At 47.4% G+C, this 26551-nt stretch overlaps 1 protein-coding gene across 1 annotated transcript in view; it reads left to right on the top strand.

Moving 5' to 3' along the window:
- Positions 1-341: 341 nt before the first annotated feature.
- SCARA3 (scavenger receptor class A member 3) overlaps positions 342-26551 on the top strand; it is a 48756-nt gene continuing 22546 nt past the window's right edge. Inside the window, exons 1-3 of the mRNA XM_081001018.1 lie at positions 342-1017; positions 16521-16577; positions 19271-19390. Coding sequence (XP_080857144.1) covers positions 1011-1017; positions 16521-16577; positions 19271-19390 — 184 coding nt within the window. The 5' untranslated portion in view covers positions 342-1010. The remainder of the gene's footprint in view (positions 1018-16520; positions 16578-19270; positions 19391-26551) is intronic.

A 26551-nucleotide genomic window follows, 5' to 3' on the forward strand; every position in this document is an offset into this window, starting at 1 on the left:
TGCCTACAGGTTTTCCACATGCATCTGGTTGGCTCCTGTGAGGACAGAATGCTGAACGAGGTAGGCCATTGGCCTGACCCAGCAGGCTATTCTTAGGCCCCTCCAGAAAGGGCATGCTTGGGGGCTGGGGAGACCCCGGATCCCCCCATCTCCTCCCCCCCCCCGCCTGCCTCCTGCTTGCCTCTTTCTCTCCCCCTCCTCTCCCCCCTTCCCCGGTGAAGAGGACATTTGTTAGCAATTAGGGCTGGAGGGAGGGGACCCAGCGCATATTTCGGCAAAGCTCCAAGGCCGCCTCGCCTCCCTTTCCTCCCCTCCCTCCCCCACCCCCACCCCCTGCTGGATTTGGGGGCAGCGGCCATGGGAGGGAAGGCTCCAGCCAGCCGGAGAGGCGGCTGGCATATAGAGGAGCCACTCGCCCTGTTTTGAAAGCGCGAGGAAGTTTGTCTGGGCAATGGACCAGGGGCAGCACGCAGGAGAGGAGAGAGAGCCGTGCGCCCTCGAGGCAGCAGAGATGCGGCTCTTTGCGCACTGACTGAAGGCCACTCTCTGGGGCGAGGGGAGCCAGGCAGGGGATGGATGTTTAGCCAGGTGGAGGAAGGAGAACCCAGCCACCTTCATGGGGCACTGAAGGGGTGAGTCTCGCCGCCACCTCCCTCGGCGCACCGATGGCCAGGTGAAAAAAATGGCCCACTTTTAGCAGCGCTGGATGGAAGCGAGGACCCCTTTCTCCAGGCTGCTGTGGAGCGGGGTGCGGGAAAAGGATGTCCACTCCACGCTCCGGAGCCGCGATGCTCTGTTCCCCGAGCCGCGTCCGGTGTCTCTGGGATGCGCTGCTGGGATGTGGCGCGACCCTCTGAGCTCCATCCTCGAGGACCAGAGACGTCTGGCAAGCTGCGCCTCTTCACCTGCAAGGCCTATCGAAGTCGAACCTCCCTCGCTCGCTTGCTTGTTTCGGTAGAAGCGGCTCGGACTGGGTCGTGGGGGTCGCAGTTCTCCTCAGGGGGAGGATCATGAAAGGTGAGTCGGAGGCAGCGACGCTGCTGTGTTCCACTGAGCTCTTTGTCGCTTCCGCTGCAAGAGAAAACGGTGGCGACCCTTCTGGAAATGAAAGAAAGGTCTCCCTTTAGTGATCTGAGGTTTGTTCAGAATTGACGCAGCTCTTCAGAGCCACAGTTACATTGCCGTCAACTTTTCCCTTTTCTTGCGAGGAATCCTATTCGGAATAAGGGGATTTCCCTAAAAAAAGGGGGGGGGAACGTTGACAGCTATGCAGTTATGATTTGTCACCTGCCCTGAGGTTCGCACTGGAGAATGTCCCGCCGGACATTAACGAACCTGGGCAAAGGCGTAGTAGATCTGTTTGGATTTTCTGCCTTGCGCGTCCAACTGATTTGGGCTGGCCGGGATTGAAGGCATGGCACCCGCTGTGAGAGGAGTCCTGGGTGCACTTCTGAGCCTGAAATCTTGTGGTTGACTCTACAGACATGATGTCAGCCACAGTCAACAGCTTGTAGTGCCCAGGTCAAAGGAAGGAATAGTCCCACTCTATTCTGCCTTGATCAGACCCCACCTGGAATCCTGTGTCCAGTTCTGGCCACCACAATTTTAGGAGGATATTGAGAAGCTGAAAGGTGTGCAGATGAGGGCGACCGAGATTATAGAGGTTCTGAAAACCAAGCCTTACGAGGAATGATCTGATCTGAAGCCTTACGAGGAATGATCTGTGTATCTGAAGAAGTGTGCTTGCACACGAAAGCTCATACCAAGAACTAACTTAGTTGGTCTTAAAGGTGCTACTGGAAGAATTTTTTTTATTTTGACTATGGCAGACCAACACGGCTACCTATCTGTTACGAGGAATGGTTGGGGATGCTTTAGCTGAGATTGCTGCATTGAAGGGGGGTTAGGCTAGATGACCCCTGGGGTCCCTTCCAACTCCACATTTCTATAATTCATATCTTCCCTGTCATTTCTTACGAAAGGCTGTATTTTGATGTATTCCCCCCCCCCCAAAAAAAAACCCCAGCTTCGATCCAAACTGGGCAAAAGAAAACCCCAGCTGCGTTTTAATATGGCGATGTGCCCACAGCCTAAATCTCCCAGGCGCTGAATTCAAAATGAGCGTCCCCTTTGCAAATGCCGGAGACCCCGAGATGTTTGTCCGAGAAAGGCAATGCAGAGGGAGACTGGGCGAGGAAGGCAGTCAGGAATTGCTACCAGGGGTCTGAAGGAACACAAGAGGCGGGGGTGGGGAGGGGGAAGTGGGCGGGAGGGGCGGGGCCGGTGGGGTTACGCAGAGGGCTCGCAGCTCTGGCTACAACAGCGGCTCATTGCTTGCCTTCCAGTCCTCAGGACATCCACCCACCCCCCTCCCACTATTTTTTCTTTTCGTCTGACTTCAGAGATCAAACGTACAGCTCAGATTTCAGAGTGCAAATTACCAGAAAAACAGATGGAGGGGACTGGACGGGACTGTTTCTCGTCTGTGCGCAAGACGCATCGTTTAGCGCTGATGGTCATAATTGCGGGCTTGAAACTTGACCCCGCAAATGTCGCTGGGTTCCTGGTGCAGGAAGTTGCAGAAGCGCCGTTTGAATCTGCTCTTGGCCCAGGCAGATTCTCAGTCCTGAACATGCCCTGAAGTTTCCTTTTCCCTCGCTCTCATCCTGCAAGCGCCACCCTCTGGGATTGCTGCGGGCCGGTTCTGCCGCCGTGGAGTCACAGAATTGTAGAGTTGGAAGGGACCCCCAAAGGTCATCCATTCCAACCCCTACAGTACAGGAATCACAGCTGAAGAATGCCTTAATCCGAGGTTTCAAAGCAGAGGTTGGGTGGCCATCTGTCATGGATGCTTCAGCTGAGATTCCTGCATTGCAGAGGGTTGGACTAGATGCCCCTTAGGGGTCCCTTCCAACTCTACAATCACAACCTGACTTGTGGGAAAATAAACCCCACATAAAGGTAAAGGTAAAGAGACCCCTGACCATTAGATCCAGTCGTGGCCGACTCTGGGGTTGCAGCGCTCATCTCGCTTTATTGGCCGAGGGAGCCGGCGTACAGCTTCCGGGTCATGTGGCCAGCAGGACTAAGCCGCTTCTGGCGAACCAGAGCAGCGCCCGGAAACACCGTTTACCTTCCCGCTGGAGCGGTACCTATTTATCTACTTGCACTTGACGTGCTTTCGAACTGCTAGGTTGGCAGGAGCAGGGGCCGAGCAACGGGAGCTCACCCCGTCGCGGGGTATCGAACCGCCGACCTTCTAATCGGCAAGCCCTAGGCTTTGTGGTTTAACCCACAGTGCCACCCACGTCCCCCCAACCCCACATACCTGGGAGTAAACTTACTGATTTCAATAGGACTTCTGAGTAGAGCAGACATGGTTAGAAGTGCACTGTATGTATTTATTGTTGCATTTTGTGGCCTATGTAGGCATGCATTCTCTCTCTTTCTCTCTCTGTGTGTGTGTGTGTGTGTGTTTGTCTTACATACACAAAGACGCCCTGACCTACATCCTAGTGTTTAGACATGAATGCAGCGCAGAACTAGGGCATCATCAGATAGCATGGATGGGGCAGTCAGTGGGAATTCCTAGTCATTAGGAAGACAATGGACTCAACTGGCTGGGAAAGTCTCATAACAACCGAAGAAGAGCGCTGCTGGATGAGGCCACTGCCCAGCATGGTCTTCTCACAGCGACCAACCTGATGCCTCGATGGGAAGGAGGATCAGAGCCCAAGATCCCCCCTCCCCTTTCCGGCAAGTGGGAGGCAGAAGCATTACCATGGATGGCCTCTGTTGTAAACAAAATCTGCCTTTATTCCCTTATGGGGGACACAAGAGCCCATATAGAGTCCTTACGTAGGTTCCCTATTGGTAGGAGAAAATAACAGAGGCCAACCAGAGAATATTGAGAAGCAAAGCAACTAGTAAGACTGATCTTTATTACTCTGTTGCAACAGGGTCCTCTCTCATAACGCGCAGGAGGGAAGGGGAACCCAGAACAAAGGTGTGCCCGCCCTTATATAGACATTTTAAATTCCCTGCCCTGGAGCTCAAGACCACCCCTCCATACATCATACCTACATCACAGAAAAGGCGGTCTACAGCAGAAATCTGAGTGCGTTGCTTATCTCATCTGACAGGTTACCTGTTAATGCTCACTTGATTGGATACCCTGGGGAGCCTGGCCAGTCTTTTGTAATGATAAATACTTAGTTCCTGGGCCATGTCACAGGCTCACACCCTATTCAAACACAGACATACCCTTAAGACAGGATTTGTGAAGGAAAAGACAATGGGGAGGCTTTTCCATTTTCCTTTGACCTTGCAGAGAAAACATTTGGTCAGTCTGGGAATCAAAATTGGTTTCAGGTCGGTCTTCCTGTGCTGATCTATGTATGTGCTTGGTTGGTACATTATATATCTAAGACCTTAAAATTCTTATCACAATTTATATCCTCCTCCACAAATCTGTCTAATCCTCTTTCAAAGCCATCTAGGTTGGCTGCCATCACTGCCTCCTGTGACAGGGAGTTCCATAGTTTAACAATGTGCAGCGTGAAGATGAAGTTTCTTTTATCTTTCCCAAATCTTCCAGCATTCAGCTGCATTGGATACTTGCAATGTCTCCTTTTTGCAAATGAATGGGAGTTGGGCAACCAGACCAGACCCTGAGTCAATTCTTCCAGATCTGTGGATTCCAGCCCCCTGCCCTAACCCAGATGATACGCAGAACAATCCCTGTTTCTTTGCCTTAAAAGCTGCTCCTGTCCAAACAAAGATTCGGAGCTCTCTTCGTCTTGCACGCACTGCAGAGCTTCATTTTTGGCTAACAGAACCCCGTCATTACCAGATCCCCAACCCGGAGTTTACAATAAATAAATAAATTAAAGGCCTGCATCTCGCGAACTCACCAGTCCTGGGAGTTTAAGCTAGCAATCATCTCATTTCCAAATGGAGGGCCTGGTCCTTCCTTGCTCTCCTTCAAAGGCCTCCTGGAGTTCACCCTGATTTTTGTGGACAACCTTCCATGCTATAATCACTCAGAAGAGAGACAATCTGCAATTATGCTGGGGAAGTGGAAGGGCTGATTATTGGGCTGGACTTTGATGAGCATTTGTGCGGATCCCAGACTGGGTTTGGAGCTTATTAGTTTGATGATGATGATGATAATTTGGGACAAATAAAGGGGCATGTGACAGAGGTTTAGAAAACTATTCACAGGCATGGGGAGAATAGGCAGAGAAACCTTTTCCTCTTCTCAGCTCCTAAAGCTAGACCCCTGTGAGGATCATGTAGCCAAGCAGGCAGATTCACACTGTTAGTGGAGAAATCTGAGGGCTCCCTTGGACAAAAAACAAGGATACCGGCCAGGAATACCAAAGCAAAACAGCAGCCAGTGGGCTTGGTCTTTACTGAAGACTGTTGCGACAGGACTCCCAGCTGCCACCAGGTGGAACAAGATGGAAGCCCCGAACAAAAGAGCCCCCAGACTTTTCTTAGCTGCTAATCCCCAAGTTGGGACGCGGGTGGCGCTGTGGGTTAAACCGCAGAGCCTAGGACTTGCCGATCAGAAGGTCGGCAGTTCGAATCCCCACGATGGGGTGAGCTCCCGTTGCTCAGTCCTTGCTCCTGCCAACCTAGCAGTTCGAAAGCACGTCAAGTGCAAGTAGATAAATAGGTACCACTCCGGCGGGAAGGTAAACGCCGTTTCCGTGCGCTGCTCTGGTTCGCCTGAAGTGGCTTAGTCATGCTGGCCACATGACCCGGAAGCTGTACGCTGGCTCGCTCGGCCAATAAAGCGAGATGAGCGCCGCAACCCCAGAGTCAGCCACGACTGGACCTAATGGGCAGGGATCCCTTTACCTTTACCTAATCCCCATGTTACACCCCTCCCAAACTACATCACTCATACATCACGGTTACATCATGAAAGGGGAGGTCTGGTGGCAGGAATCTGAGCATCCTGGACCCTGCCCCATGGTTCCCCTTGCCCTCCACCAAACATCCCTCAAGTGTAACAAAAGAGATATTTACATTTCCCTGTTTCCCAGCCTTTTGTCTTCATCCGGGTTCATGATTTCTGGAATGGCTACCTGTCTGGCACTCAGGTATCAGGATGCCAGGAATATCACTCAGGCAGAGGGGCTGCTGAGTAGCTGAGCTCACATATCTATATGAATTTCTGAAGTTTTCCCAGTGAGCCAGTACATAAATACATTTATCAGTGAATTCTTACATTTGGTATCGTGCAGCAGAGGCCCTTTGAATAGATAGGAAGAAACTGTGATGGGGTGTTTTGTGGAGACAAATCACAAAAGTCACAAAAGTGATTGCACTGGTTTTGGTAGTGGGCTGCATGTGCATGAGATCTGCTGGAGGGGCAACCCCCCCCACCTATTCTTGCAACAACAATTCCGTCCTTGGATGGTCTCTTCCAACATGGCGGCTCTATGATTCACACGGCGCTTTGGAATTCAACACCACAAATTCCTGTGGCGTCTAGTAATTTTTATGGCTTTAAAGTCAGATTAGACAAATTGAATAAGGCTATCAGTTTCTATGCCTCCAGGCAGAGAAGCAACTTGGCCCTTTCCTGAAACAACTCATTTGGTAGGAGGAATAGAATTGTAGCACTGGAAGGGATCCCCAGAGGTCATCTAGCCCAATCGCAGGTATCACAATGAAAGAATCCCCAACAGATGGCTATCCAGCCTCTGCTTGAAAACCTCCAAGGAACGATAGTCCATCACCTTACGAGGGAGTCTGTTCCTGTGCAAGCAAGCTTTCGAGCTGCACAGGTCTCTTCATCGGGCACAATGGGAAACACAACTAGATCACAGGTACTCCTTTGGCAGATCCTTTCCACAGGGTGCAGCGTACGCCTCTGACTTTGGACCCCAAATCTCCAGGGTGCCCCTTGGCGCTAAGTTCTTCACCTGGCAGCCCTCGGTCCTTCAGATGGCAAATATTTGTTTGCCTTCGCCGCAGGAGGATAAATGCGGGTGCCAGGTCTGCTGCTCTGGAAAACAGCCTGCCCCTGGCCAGACCGCTTCTCCCTTCCCCTTGCTGATGTAAGGGAAGATGGGGGTTTCATAAGCTGTTGACCCAAGGAAGCCCGTCAGATGTTGAAAGGCTCTTTGCAAACCCCTTTGCTGGATTGATTTCGATCCACATCAAAGTCCGGGCACTCAAGCCCACGGTAACCATGAGAATGCCAAGGGGGCGCAAGGCCTGGGGGAACACAACGCCCACCCTCTGGGCAGCCACCTGGGAGAGGCTAAGACAGGGGCTCTTGTCTCAGGTGTGTAGGGCAGCGAGGAGGGACAGCACCAGCACCTGGCAATCTGGGGCATCTTTCTGCAGGGCTTGCAAGACAGAGCTGTTCTGCCTGGCCTTTGGTTTGGACTCAGTCTGACCCTTATGTTTCCCTCCCCTTACGGTTTTGATTTATGGGCTACTATCAAAATGAGGCTGCATTTAAATTGCATTTTAACCTGTATTTTAAATTGGTTTTTTTCCCTATTATGTTTTTACTGTAATTTTACTGGGGTTAGCCGCCCTGAGCCCGGCTCTGGTCGTGCAGGGCGGGGTATAAATAAAAATTATTATTATTATTATTATTATTATTATTATTATGACACGGGTGGTGCTGTGGGTTAAACCACAGAGCCTAGGACTTGCCGATCAGAAGGTCGGCGGTTCGAATCCCTGCGACGGGGTGAGCTCCCGTTGCTCAGTCCCTGCTCCTGCCAACCTAGCAGTTCAAAAGCACGTCAAAGTGCAAGTAGATAAATAGGTACCACTACGGAGGGAAGGTAAATGGTGTTTCCGTGCACTGCTCTGGTTCGCCAGAAGCGGCTTAGTCCTGCTGGCCACATGACCCAGAAGCTGTACGCCGGCTTCCTCGGCCAGTAAAGCGAGATGAGAGCCGTAACCCCAGAGTCTGCCACGACTGGACCCAATGGACAGGGGTCCCTTTACCTTTACCTATTATTATTATTATTCTCATCATCATCTGCCAGGGCCCAGTACTGATGCCTGCCCCTGACCTCATAAGATCCCGCTGGATCAGGCCAAAAGCCCATCTACTCCAGCATCTCTTCTCAGCATGGCCAACCAGATGCCCCAATGGGGAACTCAGCCTGTTATGTACTGAAGTTCTCACCCTGGGCCAGCAGGGGGATACTGTAGATAGTTCAGGTCCAAATATGCAAATAATAATAATAATAATAATAATAATAATAATAATAATTTATTATTTATACCCCGCCCATCTGGCTGGGTTTCCCCAGCCACTCTGGGCGGCTTCCAAAAGAATATTAAAATACAATGATACATCAAACATTAAAAGCTTCCCTAAACAGGGCTGCCTTCAGATGTCTTCTAAAAGTCTGGTAGTTGTTGTTGTTCTCTTTGACATCTGGGACATAAGGGATTGAAAGTGACATTCAGTGATTGGGTAATTACAGAAAGTTGTTACTGTTGCGTTGTAGTGGAGCTCTATATAAGCAGGCTGGCTGAACCCTTCAGTTCAGTTCTGTTCTGGCCTGTGAATAAACAAGAGCTGTTTGAAGAATCGCTGTGTCGTCTGATATGTTCACCCACAACTTAACACAGCCAGCAGGATCCGAGCAGATCAGCATCACTCTCCCCTCCTGTGGTTTCCAGCAACTAGTATTCAGAATTGTTGCTGCTGCTGACTGTGGAGGACAGGGCACAGCTATCTTGGACAGCAGCCTTCAATATCCCTCCTCTCCATGAAATTGCCCAGTCCTCTTTTAAAGCCGTCTAGGCTGGTGGTCCTCACTGCCTCCTGTGGAAAGGAGTTCCATAGTTTAATAATAATAATAATAATAATTTATCTGTTTTCTTTAAAAAATCATTTTTATTAAGTTTCCCATTTTAACAATCCAATCAAACCACATTGAATGTTCCAAATTATACAAATACATATCAAATAGTCCAAATATTCTGCCTAAATTGTAAATTTTTTGTTGCGACTTCCCATGCTTCAAGTTCTGAGGGGCTCTGATCGTCTCATATCTCTGCTGCCTTGGATAGTCTTTCCAATAGTTCCTTTAAATCTTCCTATTGTTAACCTTCCTTCTTTCATGGCCTCTGAGTTGTTTCCACAAGCGAGTTGAAATAAGCAATGATAATAATAATAATAATAATTTATTATTTATACCCTGCACATCTGGCTGGGTTTCCCCAGTAACTCTGGGTGACTTCTAACACTAAAAACAGAATAAAACTTCAAACATTAAAAACTTCCCTAAACAGGGCTGCTTTCAGATGTCTTTTAAAGATGGGATAGCTGCTTATTTCCTTCACATCTGAAGGGAGGGTGTTCCACAGGGCGGGTGCCACCACCGAGAAGGCCCTCCGCTGGTTCCCTGTAACTTGGCTTCTGGCAGCGAGGGAACCGCCAGAAGGCCCTCGGAGCTGGAACCTCAATGTCCAGGCTGAACGATGGAGGTGGAGACGCTGCTTCAGGTTTAATTCTGTGCTGCGTGCAGAAATCGTTTTATCTCTCCCGAAAACCCCAACATTCAGTTTCATTGGATTCCAACTCCACCATTCTATGATTCTTTGAGTCTCTTGGTTTGTCCTTTTATTTTTATTTTCTGGCTCAGAAACGTCCGCCAGTCTTGTGTTGCTGACAGAGCAAGTCAAACCATCTCTTTTTAATTTTTTAACACTAGTAGGAATGGGTCTGAATTTGTGACTGGTGATTATTTGTTTCACCCCTCAAACTGAGACATTGGTTTGCTGCTAATGGATTCCATCAGCCTCCAGCAAGCGGGCGCCATTCAGAATCTTTGAACTACAACTCCCCGGGGCCATCTGTTTAGCACCCAGGTTTATGTATGTATTTATTTCACAAAATTTATACACCACTTAAGAACAGCTCTGTAAGTCATTCATAATATAGAATGACCAATCAACCAAAAACAGATTTTTAGAAGTCCACATTCTGCATGTCTGGAGAGGCTTGCCTAAGCAAAAATGTTTTTAGCCGGTGCTTGAAAAAAGCACAGGGAGAGCGTTTGCCTGGCGTCAAGTGGCAGGGAGTTCCAAATTGATTCACTCCCCGCTGGCATCTGCAGGAAGGGCTTGCCTGAAACCCCGGAGAGCCGCTGCCAACCAGTGTGTACAAGCCTGACTCAACATAAAGCCGTTTCCACTATTCCTGTACATTGTTATAAACAAAAATTGCCCTTTTCCCTTATGGGGTATCCAAGAGCCCATATAGAGTCCTTACGTATGTTAACGGAAAAATCTGAGGGCTCCCTTGGACAAAAAGTAAAGACACCAACCAGAGTAAATTGAAGCAAATCAGCAGCCTGTAGGCTTGGTCTTTATTGAAGAAAGACTGTCGCGACAGGGTGCTCCCCTCACTTGCAGGTGAGAGGAAAGACCCAGAAAGATGGTCTGCAAGACCTTATAAAACTTTTGAAATTCCCCTCCTCCAGTTCAAGCCCACCCCCAGAAACATCATACATACATTACAGAAAGGAGGGGTTGACATCATGCATACATTACAGAAGGGGTTGACATCATGCATACATTACAGAAAGGAGGGGTTGAGGGAGGACTTGTGGTGGTAACCTGAGTGTCCTGTCACCTGGCTTTCCCCCTGCCCATGAGTCACTTCCAGGAGACAAAGGGGAGTTTGCAGTTTCCTGCCCCCAGAGGGAAGATCTGATCATTGTCCTTTGATTCAGTCCATGCTGAATCCACTAACATATGCAAGTTCTTTGTCATTTTGATTGTCTTCTGTCTGGGATTATCAGGGCTGACATAGCAACTGGGCAGGGCTCCTGTGGATGTGCTGGTATGCTGAAGGGATTATGGCTGACCAGAACCAAGCCACCCCCCTTTGATAGTCCTTGTCACATGGAGTAAAATAAAATGGAACAGTGCAAATCCGATGTATGGTTGATTTTCTATGAATTTATAACAGAAATGTGGCGTATGTAGTGTGTGAGTGTGAGTGTGTGTGAAGTTTGTGCAAACAGTATGATTGGGGTGGGGGGTTCCTGCTACAGTTGGTTCCCTATTGGGAGGAGAGAATAACAGAGGCCAACCAGAGAATATTGAGAAGCAAAGCAGCTAGTAAGCCTGATCTTTATGGATCTGTTGCAACAGGGTGCTCCCCTCACACGCAGGAAAGGAGGAGGACCCAGAAAAATGGCATGCAAGGCCTTATAAAGACTTTTGAAATTCCCATCCTGTAGATCAAGACCACCCGCAGAAACATCATACATACCTCACAGAAGGGGTGTAACCTAAGACCACCCCTCAGATACATCATACCTACATCACAAAAAAGGCAGTCTAAATCAGAAATTTAAATATTGTTTTTCTCCTGTCCTTGTTTATCTCCTGTCTGGCAGGTTACTTGATTGGATTTCCTGGGTAGCCTGGCCAGTCTTTTGTAGTGATAAATACTTAGTTTCTGGGCCAGGTCTCAGGCTCACACCCTATTAATGCACAGACATACCCTTAAGACAGGATTTGTGAAGGAAAAGACAATGGGGAGGCTTTTCCACTTTGACCTTGCAGAGAAAACATTTGCTCAGTTTAGGAATGAAGACCGGGAAGACCATTTTGGTTCCAGGTCGGTCTTCCTATGCTGATCTATGTATGTGCTTCGTTGGTACACTTATGAACATTACCATATATCTAAGACCATAAAATTCCTATCACAACATTCTGGGACCGATCAGATTTGCAGTTCGAAACATCTGGGAGACGCCAGGTTGGGGGAGACTGGCTTATGTTGCTTTCAAATAGAAGGCGTGAGTTGCATTTCTGATTTGGCTTTGAGGTGTTTCATTGTTTTTTTATGGCCCTATCGCCAGCCCCCCTCGGCTTTATGGAGCCATGAGGCAGGATCAAGAGGGAAAGGAAAAATCAATAGCAGACGGTGCTGAAATAAACTGTGCCCCGAGTGCCTTTGGAAATGAAACCTTCCCCCTCATCCATAGCTGCCTTATACAAGGCCGGACCATTGGTCCATCTAGAATCATAGAAGTGTAAAGCTGCAAGGGACCCCCAAAGGTCATCCAGTCCAAACCCCTGCAAGGCAGGAATCTCGGCTAGAGCACCCATGACAGATGGCCCTCCAATCTCTGCTTAAAAACCTCCAAGGAGAATTCACAAGGGAGTCTGTGCTACTGTTGAACAGCTCTTACTGTCAGAAAGTTTTTTCCATGTGTTGAGTCGTAAACTCCTTTCTCGTCACTTGAAGCCATGGGTTCGAGTCCTACCCTGCAGAGCAGGAGAAAATCTTTTTTTTTTTTTTAAATTATTTATTGAATTTATATAGCACCCAGTACCTGGAGGTCCCTCTTCCATGTGACAGCCCTTGAGATATTGGAAGATGGCTCTCCTATCTCCTCTCAGTGTCCTCTTTTTCCTTCTAAACATACCCAACACCTAATGATGGGAGACTGCTATAATGTCAGCTGCTTTTTCCAATTTATTTATTTTTATTTTTTATTTAGTCTTCAGACCAGCAGCGGCTAGTTTATCAAATGTTAGCTATCCTTGTCTCCCCCCCCCCCCCCCAGAAGCAGAACTTTTTTCTTTTTTCTTTCTGCAAATTCTTGTACGCTGTGATGGCTTTGGTGATTTCTTTCTTGTAACAACCCACAAAATTAGGAGAGGGGTCTCTCCCCTCTCCCACCAAAGCAGCTTAACCCCAACACGTAAACCAACTTTGTCACCAGGGAAACATTTGGTAATTACACATTTCATTTCCTTTTAAAACTTTTTTAGAATAATTATTATATAATAATAATTTATTATTTATACCCCACCCGTCTGGCTGAGTTTCCCCAGCCACTCTGGGCGGCTTCCAATCAGGTGTTAAAAACAATACAGCGTTAAATAGAAGATGTAATTAACTGCAAAACACACAAACAAAGCAATGCAGATTTAGTGTGTGTGTGTGTGTGTGTTTTACAGGAAGTTGTAAAAAGAGGTTTAAATGGGTATTTCTGAACTATTAATCAGTTTCAACGGCTGCAGCATATGGCACTGTCTTACCTTAACTCTCCCTAAATTCTGCTTTTGACTAGGCATGAAAAACTAAATCTGCAAATACAATGCAAACAAACAAACAAACATACCCAATCCCCTCCCCAACCGTTCCTCACACACATGGGCGCCAACTCCTAGGGGCTGAAGTCCGTTCGCCCTCCCCCCCAAAAATATTTCAGGTGTCCAGGGGCCCCCAAGACTGATGGACATTGCCCTTCAAATGGTGCGTGTGTCCCGTGTCATGTCCTTGATTATGTGGGGTGGGGTTTGCCTGGGCCCCCCAATATTTTATTCAAGTTGGCACCCCTGCTCACCCACAATACTGTGCGCCCCTACCTAGCAGCCAGGTGGCATTAGCACGAAGGAGCCCCTCATTTAGTTGCGTCTCTCGCATCCTGGCTCCCTCTTTTGAGATGTTGATGAGGACACTCAAAGGGCCAGCGAAAGTCCTTGTTGTGTAAGGAAACGAACACAGGAAATAGAAGGGGGGACACAGGGCATCATCTAGACTGACCCCCCTACCCCTACCCACAACAGTGTGTATGTTTGTAAAGCATAATCCTAGCTGCTTTGGGTGAAGAACCCGTTCCGAGGACTCTTGAAATCTTTCGTCTGTCTTCTTCATCCCTCGATGGCCGACGTCTCTGCCAGCTCTTATTCTCCTTGTCAGAGTGCCCGGCTTGCGGCTGGCAAAGAATTCCCTGGTGCGCCCTCATCTCTTAAATGAACCACAGCGTCCAAGAAACACAGCGTCTTTCCCCCGAAGCATCCCGCTTGTACTTGGCCATCTAGCACTTTCGAAAAAGGCTGGAAGCCTCAAGGGAAGTGGGTCAGAAGGAGGTTCCTGACCAGAAATTCAGAGTAGGTTGATTGGCATCTGTCTGTCTCAGGAGACAACGAAGGCGTGCGCATTCTGGGGTGAAGTCAAACCGTCGGAAGGTTGCAGGACCTGCTGTGGCTGTAGAGAGCGATACAGGAGAGGCATGCTCATGTATGGTGGGGATGTGATAAAATTAAGAAATTTTGGGGAAATATACATGAGGAACTGAAAAAAAAGGTTTAAAACAACAATTGGTAAGAAGCTGGAAACATTGCTTTTAGGAATTAGAACAAATGACATCCCAAAAGACATGCAGAGAATCTTTTTATATGCAACAGCTGCCGCAAGGTTATTGATTCCAAAAAGTGGAAATCAGAAGAAGTACCAACATTGAAAGATTGGCAAAATAATTTTTTTGAAATGATTGAATTAGCAAAAGTGACAGCAGCAATCAGAATGCAATCTAATCGAAATCTCAAACAGGAATGGAAATGTATAGAAGAATACAGGACCAAAAGATGCTCCAACAAGAATTTATTGATATGTATAGACTGATTTCACTAAGTTAAGCTAAGCTAAGCTAAGCAGATATATAAGATTGTAATTTTGTATCTTAATAATTAAACATTCAATCTCAATAATAAAGTTACAAAACAATAACAAGGAAGTCACGCATGATTGAAGGGGGAGACAGGGCAAGAAATGGATAAATGTTGGTACATAATGAAATGTGAAAATGTGAATTTATGAATATCATGTATATGTATCAATATGTAAAGATTTCATATATGTATTGCAACATTAATAATAAATAAATTAAGTGCAAAAAAACCACAGGAGAGGCATGTTCAGAGGCGGAGCTAGCTGCTTCTTGACATGTGACGGGAGTGCGTTCCACAGGGCGGGCGCCACCACCGAAAAGGCCCTCTGCCTGATTCCCTGTAACCTGGCTTCTCGCAGTGAGGGAACCACCAGAAGGCCCTCGGTGCTGGACCTCAGTGTCTGGGCAGAATGATGGAGGTGGAGACGCTCCTTCAGGTATACTGGACCAAGGCCATTCAGGGGTTTAAAGATCAGCACCAACACTTTGAATTGTGCTCAGAAACCTACTGGGAGCCAATGCAGATCTCTCAGAACTGGTGTTATATGGTCCTGGCGGCCGCTCCCAGTCCCCAGTCTAGCTGCCGCATTCTGGATTAATTGTTTTGTTGCAGCTGGAGCAGAGGAAAGCATCCGGATGTGCTGCTGCAGATACAGCATGGCGATTCTTCTCTCTGTGCTCCTCCCAGCGGTCATTTCTTTGCTCACTGGTATGGGTGCACAGCCTGACTGCCAGTTTCCAGGCAATGCGGTTGTCTGCAAGGGATTCTCCCGGGGGGCAAGGGTGACACTGCCAGCCTTCATGTCGATGTTTGCACACATCTTTGTAATGCAGAGGTGGTCTAGTGCCAGAGGCCAGCTCCCCCTGGAGCACAGAGGTGTAGGGGGATCGTTCCCCTTATGAAAAGTTAATCTAGATGCCCAACTGATCTCTCTCAACTGAGATATTTAATTGCTTTGTACAAGGCTGCTCTTAAATCCTCATAGGGCAAACAGGTTAGTAGTGGACAGCATCTTAAAAAGCAGAGACATCACCTTGCCGACAAAGGTCCATATAGTTCAAGCTCTGGTTTTCCCAGTAGTGATGTATGGAAGTGAGAGCTGGACCATCAAGAAGGCTGATCGCCGAAGAATTGATGCTTTTGAATTATGGTGCTGGAGGAGACTCTTGAGAGTCCCATGGACTGCAAGAAGATCCAACCTCTCCATTCTGAAGGAAACCAGCCCTGAGTGCTCACTGGAAGGACAGATCCTGAAGCTGAGGCTCCAAGACTTTGGCCACCTCATGAGAAGAGAAGACTCTCTGGAAAAGACCCTGATGTTGGGAAAGATGGATGGCACAAGGAGAAGGGGACGACAGAGGACAAGATGGTGGGACAGTGTTCTCGAAGCTACCAGCATGAGTTTGACCAAACTGCGGGAGGCAGTGGAAGACAGGAGTGCCTGGTGTGCTCCAGTCCAGGGGGTCACGAAGAGTCGGACATGACTAAACAACAAGCTAGTGGGGTAGGCTCCAGGCACTTTAATGCCACGTGCACAAACTCTCGCTTCATAGGGGATCCGGCAATCCTTCAGCTAAGGCCAAGGGCACAGAGTGGAGATGCAGAGCTGTAAAGGCTTTTCTCCATTCAACATTTTCAGTGCTGGTTGTAAAGTGAGGACGAGGGTCCGAAAGCGTCGTTTGGCATGTCAAGGGGACAGATGGTTTGTTTAAAAAGGTTTAACACCATGCCCCTTTTGTGGTGTAGTGGTTAAGAGCAGGAGACTCGTAATCTAGGGAACCGGGTTCGTGTCTCCGCTCCTCCACATGCAGCTGCTGGGTGACCTTGGGCTAGTCCCACTTCTCTGAAGTCTCTCAGCCTCACTCACCTCACAGAGTGTTTGTTGTGGGGCAGGAAGGGAAATTAGCCACTTTGAGACTCCTTCGGGTAGTGATAAAGCGGGATATCAAATCCAAACTCTTCTTCTTCTTCCATGGAAGCAGCTGATTCCAGCACTTTGTCCTTCTTATTTTTTAACAAAACAATGTTTTCATTTTGTATTTCAGAGGAAGACCTCATTGGAGAAGACGACGAGATGCCATCCTTCAGATACAGGCCAAATGGTAAGAGCAGCTGGGCAGAGAGTGTGTTAGAGCCCAAAAAGAAGTGTGTGTGTGTGTGTGTGTGTGTGTGTGTGTGTGTGTACGATTGCATGCTTGTAAGCGGTGATGCTAAGAGAAGGAACATATATAAAAGTATTGGGCATTTGAAACATGCCACAGCGTGCGGGCAGAGTAGACTAAACGGATGGAATCACTGAAGAGACGCAAAAATATCTTTGCATGGTTTAATAACAAAACTCCTTTAACATACATCTGCCATAGTGTCTATAATCACCACCCATCCATTCACCAGGGGAGAGTAAGGTACATATTGCACATTATATATCATTCACAATTTCTGACACAGCTAATTACAGTGACTTATCAGCACCTGCTACACTGCTAAACAGCTGTGAAAATTAGGTCAGGATATGCACTCCTACTTTTAAAGTGGTATACATCCTGCAGAACAATAATGAACCCTAACATTTAAACAATATATTCAACAAAAAGTGGCAGCGGTGGCAGCAATGTAATATGAACTAGGACTCCTCACACAGCTTTAATAATTTTTTAAATTGTTCTTTTATTAATTAAATAATTTAATAAATATTAATTTTTATTATTATCCACCCTCTCTGGCCAGAGCCGGGCTCAGGGCGGCTAACACCAATCAAATCACAGTAAAAACATAATAGGAAAAAACCATTTTAAAATGCAATTTAAAATGCAGCCTCATTTTAAAAATCAAGACCATAAGGGGAGGGAAACATAAGGGTCAGACTGAGTCCAAACCAAAGGCCAGGCAGAACAGCTCTGTCTTGCAGGCCCTGCGGAAAGATGTCAAGTCCCGCAGGGCCCTAGTCTCTTGGGACAGAGCGTTCCACCACGTCGGGGCCAGTGCTGAAAAGGCCCTGGCCCTAGTTGAGACCAAGCTAACCACCTTGCAACTTGGGACCTCCAAAATATTGTCATTTGTGGACCTTAAGGTCCTCCACGGGGCATAACAGGGTCCCTCCAGGCATCCTTTTTACTGAACATTATTATTTGTGCTCGTGATGCTATCGGAGCAGTCAGATGAACGTGATCAAAACTTATCAAGGGGACAGAGGGATTCCCTTACAAAGGGAGACTGCAGCGTTTAGGACTTCTTAGTCTGGAGAAACGGCAAGCAAGAGAAGGCTTATAAAATAATGCAATTACCAGAATTCTTTGAGGGAAAGAATGTGCTTTAAAGTTATGGTGTGTCCACACCCCGGCATGCACTAAAGAAGGGAACCTGAGCATGGACAGCTACTGAGTAGAAAGTCGGCTGTGATAATTAACTGTCATGAACGCTTTAGCTGAGATTCCTGCATTGCTGGGGTTGGACTAGATGCCCCTCAGGGGTCCCTTCCAGTTCTATGATTCTATGATGCCAGCAAGCTTTCTGGATCATCTGGCGGTGGAGTTTTCAGGCCAGGGGAGAAACCTCCAGACAAATGTAAACTCCAGCATTTCTGATTAAGACATTTAAACTTGACACTGATGCACAAACACCTCTGCTAGACACACAATAGTCTCCCATCGAGTGTCCCAAAATCCATCTATTCTGCAGAACAGCCATACGAGAAATATGTAAATTAACTAAGCAAGTATTAGAAACCTCCCCAGAATTGGCCCTGCTAAACATCTTCCAAGACAAAAATGCCCATTTACACCACAAAGAACTCATAACCCACCTACTTTCAGCAGCCAGAAACACCGTAACCAGACACTGGAGAGACCTGTCAGGAGTAAGTATGGACCAATGGTACCAAATAGCATGGGAAACAGCCTTACTAGAAAAATTAACCAATAAACTGAAACTGACACGGGGACAAATAGAAGACGCCTTCACCCCGGTATGGCTCCCCTTTATCACATACACAGCCCAACAAAAGGACCCTGACCATTAGGTCCAGTCGTGGCCGATTCTGGGGTTGCAGCGCTCATCTCGCTTTATTGGCCGAGGGAGCCGGCGTACAGCTTCCGGGTCATGTGGCCAGCATGACTAAGCCACTTCTGGCGAACCAGAGCAGCGCACGGAAACGCCTTTTACCTTCCCGCCAGAGCGGTACCTATTTATCTACTTGCACTTTGACGTGCTTTCGAACTGCTAGGTTGGCAGGAGCAGGGACCGAGCAACGGGAGCTCACCCCGGCGTGGGGATTCGAACCGCTGACCTTCTGATCAGCAAGTCCTAGGCTCTGTGGTTTAACCCACAGCGCCACCCACGTCCCTTACACAGCCCAACAAGACAATGACAAAAATCCACCAACAGCATACAAATCAATATGGCTAACCTGATCCAAAACACCCACCCACCCCACTCACACATGAAAACAAAGACCACCACAGCCAACCACAAATGAACAGCCACACCCTGGGCCAACCCCAACCTCTCTCACCACCAAAGGAACACAAGTGAATAGCAGAGAACCTGCACAAGCAACGCTGAGACAAAACCCCACATATATTAAGTAAAATAGAAACATCTTCCTAATGTCTCAACAAATGAAACTGATCTGTAAAAAATGTTGCTTGAAAAGAGAGAGAGAGAGAGAGAGAGAGAGAGAGAGAGAGAGAGAGAGAGATTGCACATACTTTTGTAAACCAAGAAAGTCTTTAATAAAAATACATTAAAAAACAACAATAGTCTCCCATCTCTGTTTTGTGCTCCCTCCCCAATCCAGGCCGGATGAGGACCAACTGCAGTCAGTGCGAGAAGACCCTGACCCTGCAGACGTCCGTGAAAGTCCTGTATGTCTTTGTCGTCTTGCTCATTGTGGCTGTGGTGGTGCTGGCAGCTCTGGGTGAGTAGGACACACACATCCCTCCTGTCTCTCAGGTTCAGGAAACAGAAACCGAAATCATCAAGGGTGTGGAGTTGCTCCACTCTGCAGCAAGGTTGCAGAACCCTGGGACTTTTTAGTTTAGAGAGAAGACCAGGAAGAGACAACATGGTAGAATTATGTATTGCATGGAGAAAGCAGACAGAATCATTTTCCTCTCTCTAAAAGCTAGAACCGGTGAAGATCCAATGAAGGTGAATGCTGGAGGATTTGGGACAAGGGAAGGGCTTCTTCGCAAAGTGCATAGTTGTGGGAATGTTCAGGGATGCAGGAGAGGATATATTGTTTGATTACATTCTTTCCAACTTGTGTTAACAAGTTATACAATTTAGCAGAGTAACATTCCCCTTTTTAAACTTGCACAGCGGATGCGTTTGCTCAGGATCGCTAAAGCCTCTAAAATAAGTTTCCTTGGTAATTTCCCCTTTAGTCCCTTCATAAAAAGATAAGACACGACACAGTCTTCTATAAAAGTATAAAAAGAGTTTACTCACTCACATTCTGTTCACAGATGGATCCCAGAAGGCAGACTTAAGTTATAAAAGTAATATACCTGGAATTTATCTCATAAAGAGATAGTCCCTTTGTCCTATTTTGGCTGGAAGCCAAGAGAGCATCTTAGGCTAAGCAGATGTTGCTTCTTTGACCAATGTGGTCAGAGAAAGAGAGAGATGGCGGCCTCTGCTAAGGTATTTTGTTACCTGCACAGGTGAGGCCACACCCACCTCTGGTCACATGTAGAAGAAGTCTGTCCCAGCCTAGGAGGAAACAGGAAGTTCTGACTGGCTGGTCCAGACATCCCCTTTTTATGTCCACTCTAGGGATGTTGTACTTGACTGCTCTGTGTTTCACATCCAACAATAGTTAAGTTGTGGAACTCTCTGCCACAGGAAGGAGTGATGGCCACCAACTTGGATGGCTTTAAAAGAGATCCAGTCACTTTTGGAAGAAACTTTTGGAAGATCCATTTCAGTCGGGATTTAGGCCTGGTTTTGGCACAGAAACTGCTTTGGTCGCCCTGTATGATGACCTCTGTTGAGAGAGAGACAAGGGAGACATGTCTCTGTTAATTCTTCTCGACCTCTTTCGATACCATCGACCATGGCATCCTTCTGGAGTGACTCTCCGAACTAGGGTTGGGTGGCACCGCTTTGGGGTGGTTCCAGTCCTACTTGGATGGTCGTTGCGGAGGTTGCTCACCAGAGCAAGACAGTCTGAGCATATTATACCTATCCTGGTCTGATTGCACTGGCTACCAATTAGTTTCCAGGCTTAATGCAAAGTACTGGTTTTGACCTATCAAGCCTTAAACAGATCAGGACCACAATGTTGGCATACAACCAAGGAAACGGGGGCAATTGGCAGGCCCCCAGCTGGCTCCTGCCCACCGGCCATCAAGAAACCAGGAGTCAAGAAACCAAAGGTCCGAGGGTCAGGAAGCAAGGAGTCACGAGGTCAAGGGTCCGAGGATCAGGAAGCAAGGAGTCACAAATTCAAGGGTCTGAGGATCAAGAAGCAAGGAGTCAAGAAACCAAAGGTCCGAGGGTCAGGAAGCAAGGAGTCACGAAGTCAAGGGTCCGAGGTTCAGGAAGCAAGGAGTCACGAAGTCAAGGGTCCGAGGTTCAGGAAGCAAGGAGTCACGAAGTTAAGAGTCTGAGGGTCAGGAAGCAAGGAGTCACAAGGTCAAGGGTCCGAGGGTCAGGAAGGAAGGAGTCATGAGGTCAAGGGTCCGAAGATCAGGAAGCAAGGAGTCACAAAGTCAAGGGTCCGAGGTTCAGGAAGCAAGGAGTCACGAAGTCAAGGGTTCAAGGACCAGGAAGCAAGGAGTCACGAGGTCAAGGGTCCGAGGGTCAGGAAGGAAGGAGTCATGAGGTCAAGGGTCCGAGCATCAAGAGTCAAGGAGCCAAATGCAGCAAGGCAGGAAACATGTTGCTGTAGCAAAGAGCCGAAGGGAAATGCTGACCTTATATCCCTTCCCGGCTCTTGCCACCAGGTGCTGTGAGTTACCAATCGGCCTCACCTGTGTGGCCGTGCCTTGCCTCTCCTGAACAAACTTAGGAAGGCCCCAATCCTGCAAAGTCCTATTAGTCACAGGGGAGTGCTCCTGCACGCACTCTTGACACCCCCCTCTTTCCATCCCAAGCCTCTCTGCCTGGTCGTCTTTCGCTGCATCCAAGCTCCTGCACCAGCATCCGGCTCTCCAGGAAAGGAGGCCCTTCTCTCATCTCTGGGTCTTGGCCGAGACCACCCACTGCCTCTTGGCATGGCTGGCGCACCAGGTGGCCTGGGCTGAGAGCCCTTCCTTGGTCTGAGGCAGCAACTTCCCTGCTGCCCCCAGGTGGCCTTCCCTGCTGTGTTGTTTTGGGCAGAGAGAAGCTGCCCTCTCTCTCGAGATCACGTGCCCCAAAGCTGAACTCAACTTGTGGGCCTGGCACACAGCTGAGAGGAGCCTGAGGTTTGGGTCCTGTCCCAGCTCACAGCAGAGCCACGGATTCTGCAGCCCCAGCAGCTGCCTGGGTGGCAAAAGAGCTCTGCGTTCATATATTCATTGGCCTGATCCTCTCCTTACAGTCTTGCAAGAGAATCACAAATCACGCCTAAGGTAGCAGATGCCCGATGCAAATCGTGCAGACTGATGCAAATCGTGCAGACTGTTTGCAACTTTCGCACAGAATACAGAATTTCAGGTTTGCTTGGTGCAAAATTTCAGGGGGTTTTTTTTAGCCCAAGACCACCTTGTTCCAATGAGTCCTGCCCTTGAGTCAGTTTAGCGGCAGGAACATTCAAGGATCTCAGATGGAGATGCAGGTGGGGTCTGCAGTTGGCTAGAGAAGTGGGGGCATCAGCTGGCAACCAAAGTTGCCTAGAGGACAGGCAATGGATGGGCAAGAGAAGGCAAAAGCCAGCCTGAGAAGCCAGGTTGGGGGGTGCAGATGCAATAGCTTTGAGAAGCTGGCCCCCACAACACCAACAGGCTGCCAGTCCAAACCTAAAACTGGCAATACAGTCGTATTTTGGATCCCGAATGCATTGGTACGCGGACGTTTTGAATCCCGAATGCCGCAAACCCGGAAGTGAATGTTGCAGTTTGCGGATGTTCTTTGGAACCCGAATGTCGAACGGAGCTTCTGATTGGCTGAAGGAGCTTCCTTTCAGCCAATCGGAAACCGCTCCTTGGTTTCCCAAACATTTCGGAAGTTGAATGGACTTGCGGAATGGATTCCGTTCGACTTCCAAGGTACGAATGTATAAGGATCGGTTGCAAGGCTCAGCTGGCCTGCATTCTGAAGAAGGCAAGATCTCAGCTGTCAGATTTCTGTGTGTGGCTCAAAGCTACACAATTGGTAAAGCTTGCTTGCTTGCTTGCTTATTTATTTATTTATTTATTTATTTATTTTCTTTCATAACGTTGACTGTAAAAAAACAAAACACACAACTCCAAGCAGTTTGCAAAAAAAATGGTAAACACAATAAAATTATCAATAGCAATTGGGAAGCTGCAGTTAGTGAAGAATGCTAAAGCACGATTGCTGACCAGAGTGAGGCCTTGCCAGCATACAACATCTGGAATCAGAGATCTGCACTGGTTGCCAATTTGCTACCGGACCAAGTTAAAGATGTTGCTAATAGTACCGTATTTTTCGCCCTATAGGACGGACTTTTCCCCCTCCAAAAATGAAGGGGAAATCTGTGTACGTCCTATGGGGCGAATACAGGCTTTCGCTGAAGCTTGGAGAGCGAGAGGTGTCGATGCGCACTGACCCCTCTCGCTCTCCAGGCTTCAGGAAGCTATCAGCAAGCCTGGGGAGCCCGCGGGAGTTCCCGCAGGGCTCCCCATGCTGCAGATAGCAGCCTGCTGCACAGAGCGCGGGGCGCGCTGAAGCAGAGCGCCCCATGCTTCGGGCAGACATCGGCCAGCCCCACAAGCTCGGGGGACAGCGGGGAGGTGCAGTGCCGCCATCCCGCTGTTCCCCGACCTGGTTTTGGGGGGGAAATAAAGGAAAAAATTATTTCCTTTATTTCCCCCCCCCCAAAAAAAAACTAGGTGCGTCCTATGGGATGAAAAATACGGTATATAAAACCCTTAACAACTTGGGACAAGTTTACCTACGAGATCATAATATCCATTCTGCACTTGTAAAAAAAACTCCCTCTTTTAGTATGGCTTTAGTATAGCTGCGTCTACACTTTGGAACTCCCTGCCAATTGATATCAGGCCTTCGGTGCACATTTTTCAACGCCTGCTAAGAACATTTTTGTTTAGACCTAGGTGTTTAAAAAGTTGCTGTGAGTTCTTTTCTTAGCGTATTGTTCATTCCACTTTTCAAAAGCCTTAAATTATTGTTGTTAGTTTCTCTTATTGATCATTTTATTGCTTTCCCTTTTTTGTAAATCACTTTGAGGGGCTTTTTTTAAAAAAAACAAAAAACCTCAAATGTTGGATGGATTTTATGAAATAAATAAAGCACCAATACTTTTCTAAGCACCATACAGAGATTGAAACCTGCATGTTCACAGTCAGAGAATCACGGCACAAAATGAACATGACATGGGGAGGGAAGAGGAAAGCAAAGCCAATCCTTGAAATTAGTAACTGGCAAGGGGGCAAGAGGGGGGAGTTTGAAAGGAAACCAGATCTGGGTCAGGAATATTTTTAAAAATAAAGAATCCATTTCTGAAAAATGCCGAAAACTTTAGGAACTGTGTTGATAGGCTGCACTGTAAGCATTTTCAACATTGCAAGGTTGGTAAACGAAGCTGAGATTGTGCCTAAAATCTGATTTGACATAAAAAGAAGATTGAAATCCTACACACACACACACACTCACACACACAGACTGCATCAACTAAGCGGCATCACCATTTTTCCACCTCATTTTCCCCAGGAAAGGAAACCTCGAGGGTACAATACAAAGCGAAAAGTGAGGATCAGATAACCAGCTGGCTGGGAGGAACCGGTGGGATACGGTGGACTGCAAGCGAGAAACATGAGTCAGGAAAAGCGGGCGATTGCCAGGAGAAGGGGATGTTTCTTGGGGATGCATTAGCCAAAAGAACGTGAAACAGTTCCGCTCTGCTTAGTCCTTGGCTGCAGCCAGGATCTCCACCCTGGAAGGAGGAGGCGGACAAATTTCAGAGGGTAAAATGCAGCAAAATGGGGGGGGGGGGCGTCCTGCTTGCAGAAAGGAAAAGAGATTGCCCTTCCTTGTTTTTGTTGTTGTTGTTTAGTCGTTTAGTTGTGTCCGACTCTTTGTGACCCCCTGGACCAGAGCACGCCAGGCACTTCTGTCTTCCACTGCCTCCTGCAGTTTGGTCAAACTCATGTTCGTAGCTTCCAGAACACTGTCCCACCATCTCGTCCTCTGTCGTCCCCTTCTCCTTGTGCCCTCCATCTTTCCCAACATCAGGGTCTTTTCCAGGGAGTCTTCTCTTCTCATGAGGTGGCCAAAATCTTGGAGCCTCAGCTTCACAATCTGTCCTTCCAGTGAGCACTCAGGGCTGATTTCCTTCAGAATGGATCGGTTGGATCTTCTTGCAGTCCATGGGACTCTCAAGAGTCTCCTCCAGCACCATAATTTAAAAGCATCCATTCTTTGGCGATCAGCCTTCTTTATGGTCCAGCTCTTACTTCCATACATCACTACTGGGAAAACCATAGCTTGAACAATATGGACCTTTGTTGGCAAGGTGATGTCTCTGCTTTTTAAGATGCTGTCTACGTTTGTCATTGCTTTTCTCCCAAGAAGCAGGCGTCTTTTAATTTCGTGGCTGCTGTCCCCGTCTGCAGTGATCATGGAGCCCAAGAAAGTAAAATCTCTCACTGCCTCCATTTCTTCCCCTTCTATTTGCCAGGAGGTGATGGGACCAGTGGCCATGATCTTCGTTTTTTTGATGTTGAGCTTCAGACCATATTTTGCGCTCTCCTCTTTCACCCTCATTAAAAGGTTCTTTAATTCCTCCTCACTTTCTGCCATCAAGGTTGTGTCATCTGCATATCTGAGGTTGTTGATATTTCTTCCGGCAATCTTAATTCCGGCTAGGGATTCATCCAGCCCAGCCTTTCGCATGATGAATTCTGAATATAAGTTAAATAAGCAGGGATAAGCTAAACAGGCTATAGCTTAGGGCCCCACTCTCTTGGGGGCCCCCCAAAAAAATTTAAAGGGGAAAAAAACCAGGATGTACATTTCCAAAATATAAGATAAAAAAGCACATCAAATAAAACCTACATAAAGCTACATACAGTTTTGTGTTGTGTAAGCTCCTATTTGTTATGTGCAAATGGCTTTAGATACCTATGAGGTCCATATATTCAACACGAAAAACAGCGACAATTTGTTGTTGACAAAAGACAGCTGGACATATAAAGGGCCCCATTACCTTCAGGAGCTTAGGGCCTCATCAAGCCTAAATCCGGCCCTGACCGAATCCATAGATGAATTATGCAAAGCTTTGTTGATTCGTTCCCAGAAGTTCATATCAATTGGACTTTCACCAATACTGGAGCAGAGCCACACAATATATTTAAAGTATTTGCAGCACCCCAGGGTACCCCTTTCTATTCCCACGCAACCATTGAGATCACTTGCAAGAGTGTTGTTAGTCATTCCCCCAAGCTGGTGAGACTCATTCATCAACAACCAGAAACCGAGCTTCCTGTGTCATCGGCCCAGACCCGCGGAACTCTCTGCCACTGGAGATTCAGCAAGTGTCACCTTTTTTTTTTTTTTTCACTGATAAATTTTTATTGGTATTATACATATATACATATAAACTTATACAAAGTCCAATACTTAAATTACACATAATATATTCATTCCATAAATCATAAATACATTTATTTTCGGCTCTGCCAAGCCTTGAACTTCCTTCCACTCCTTTGGTAAGTATCAAATAGATTTTATATTCACGTATTTTATCTCTTTTACATAATAACCTTTTATTGTTAGAGTTATTCCAATCCCGCCAGTGTCGTTTAAAGTTTAGTCCCAATTATCATGAAATTTAATCCAATTATCATGAAATTTCTGTTCATCTTGATCTCTTATTCTTCCTGTTATTCTAGCGAGCTCGGCATAATTTGTTAATTTAATCTGCCAATCACTTATATTAGGTATGGCG

This window comes from Podarcis pityusensis (assembly GCF_964106645.2).
Source record: "Podarcis pityusensis genome assembly, chromosome: 3".
Classification (NCBI taxonomy): domain Eukaryota; kingdom Metazoa; phylum Chordata; class Lepidosauria; order Squamata; family Lacertidae; genus Podarcis; species Podarcis pityusensis.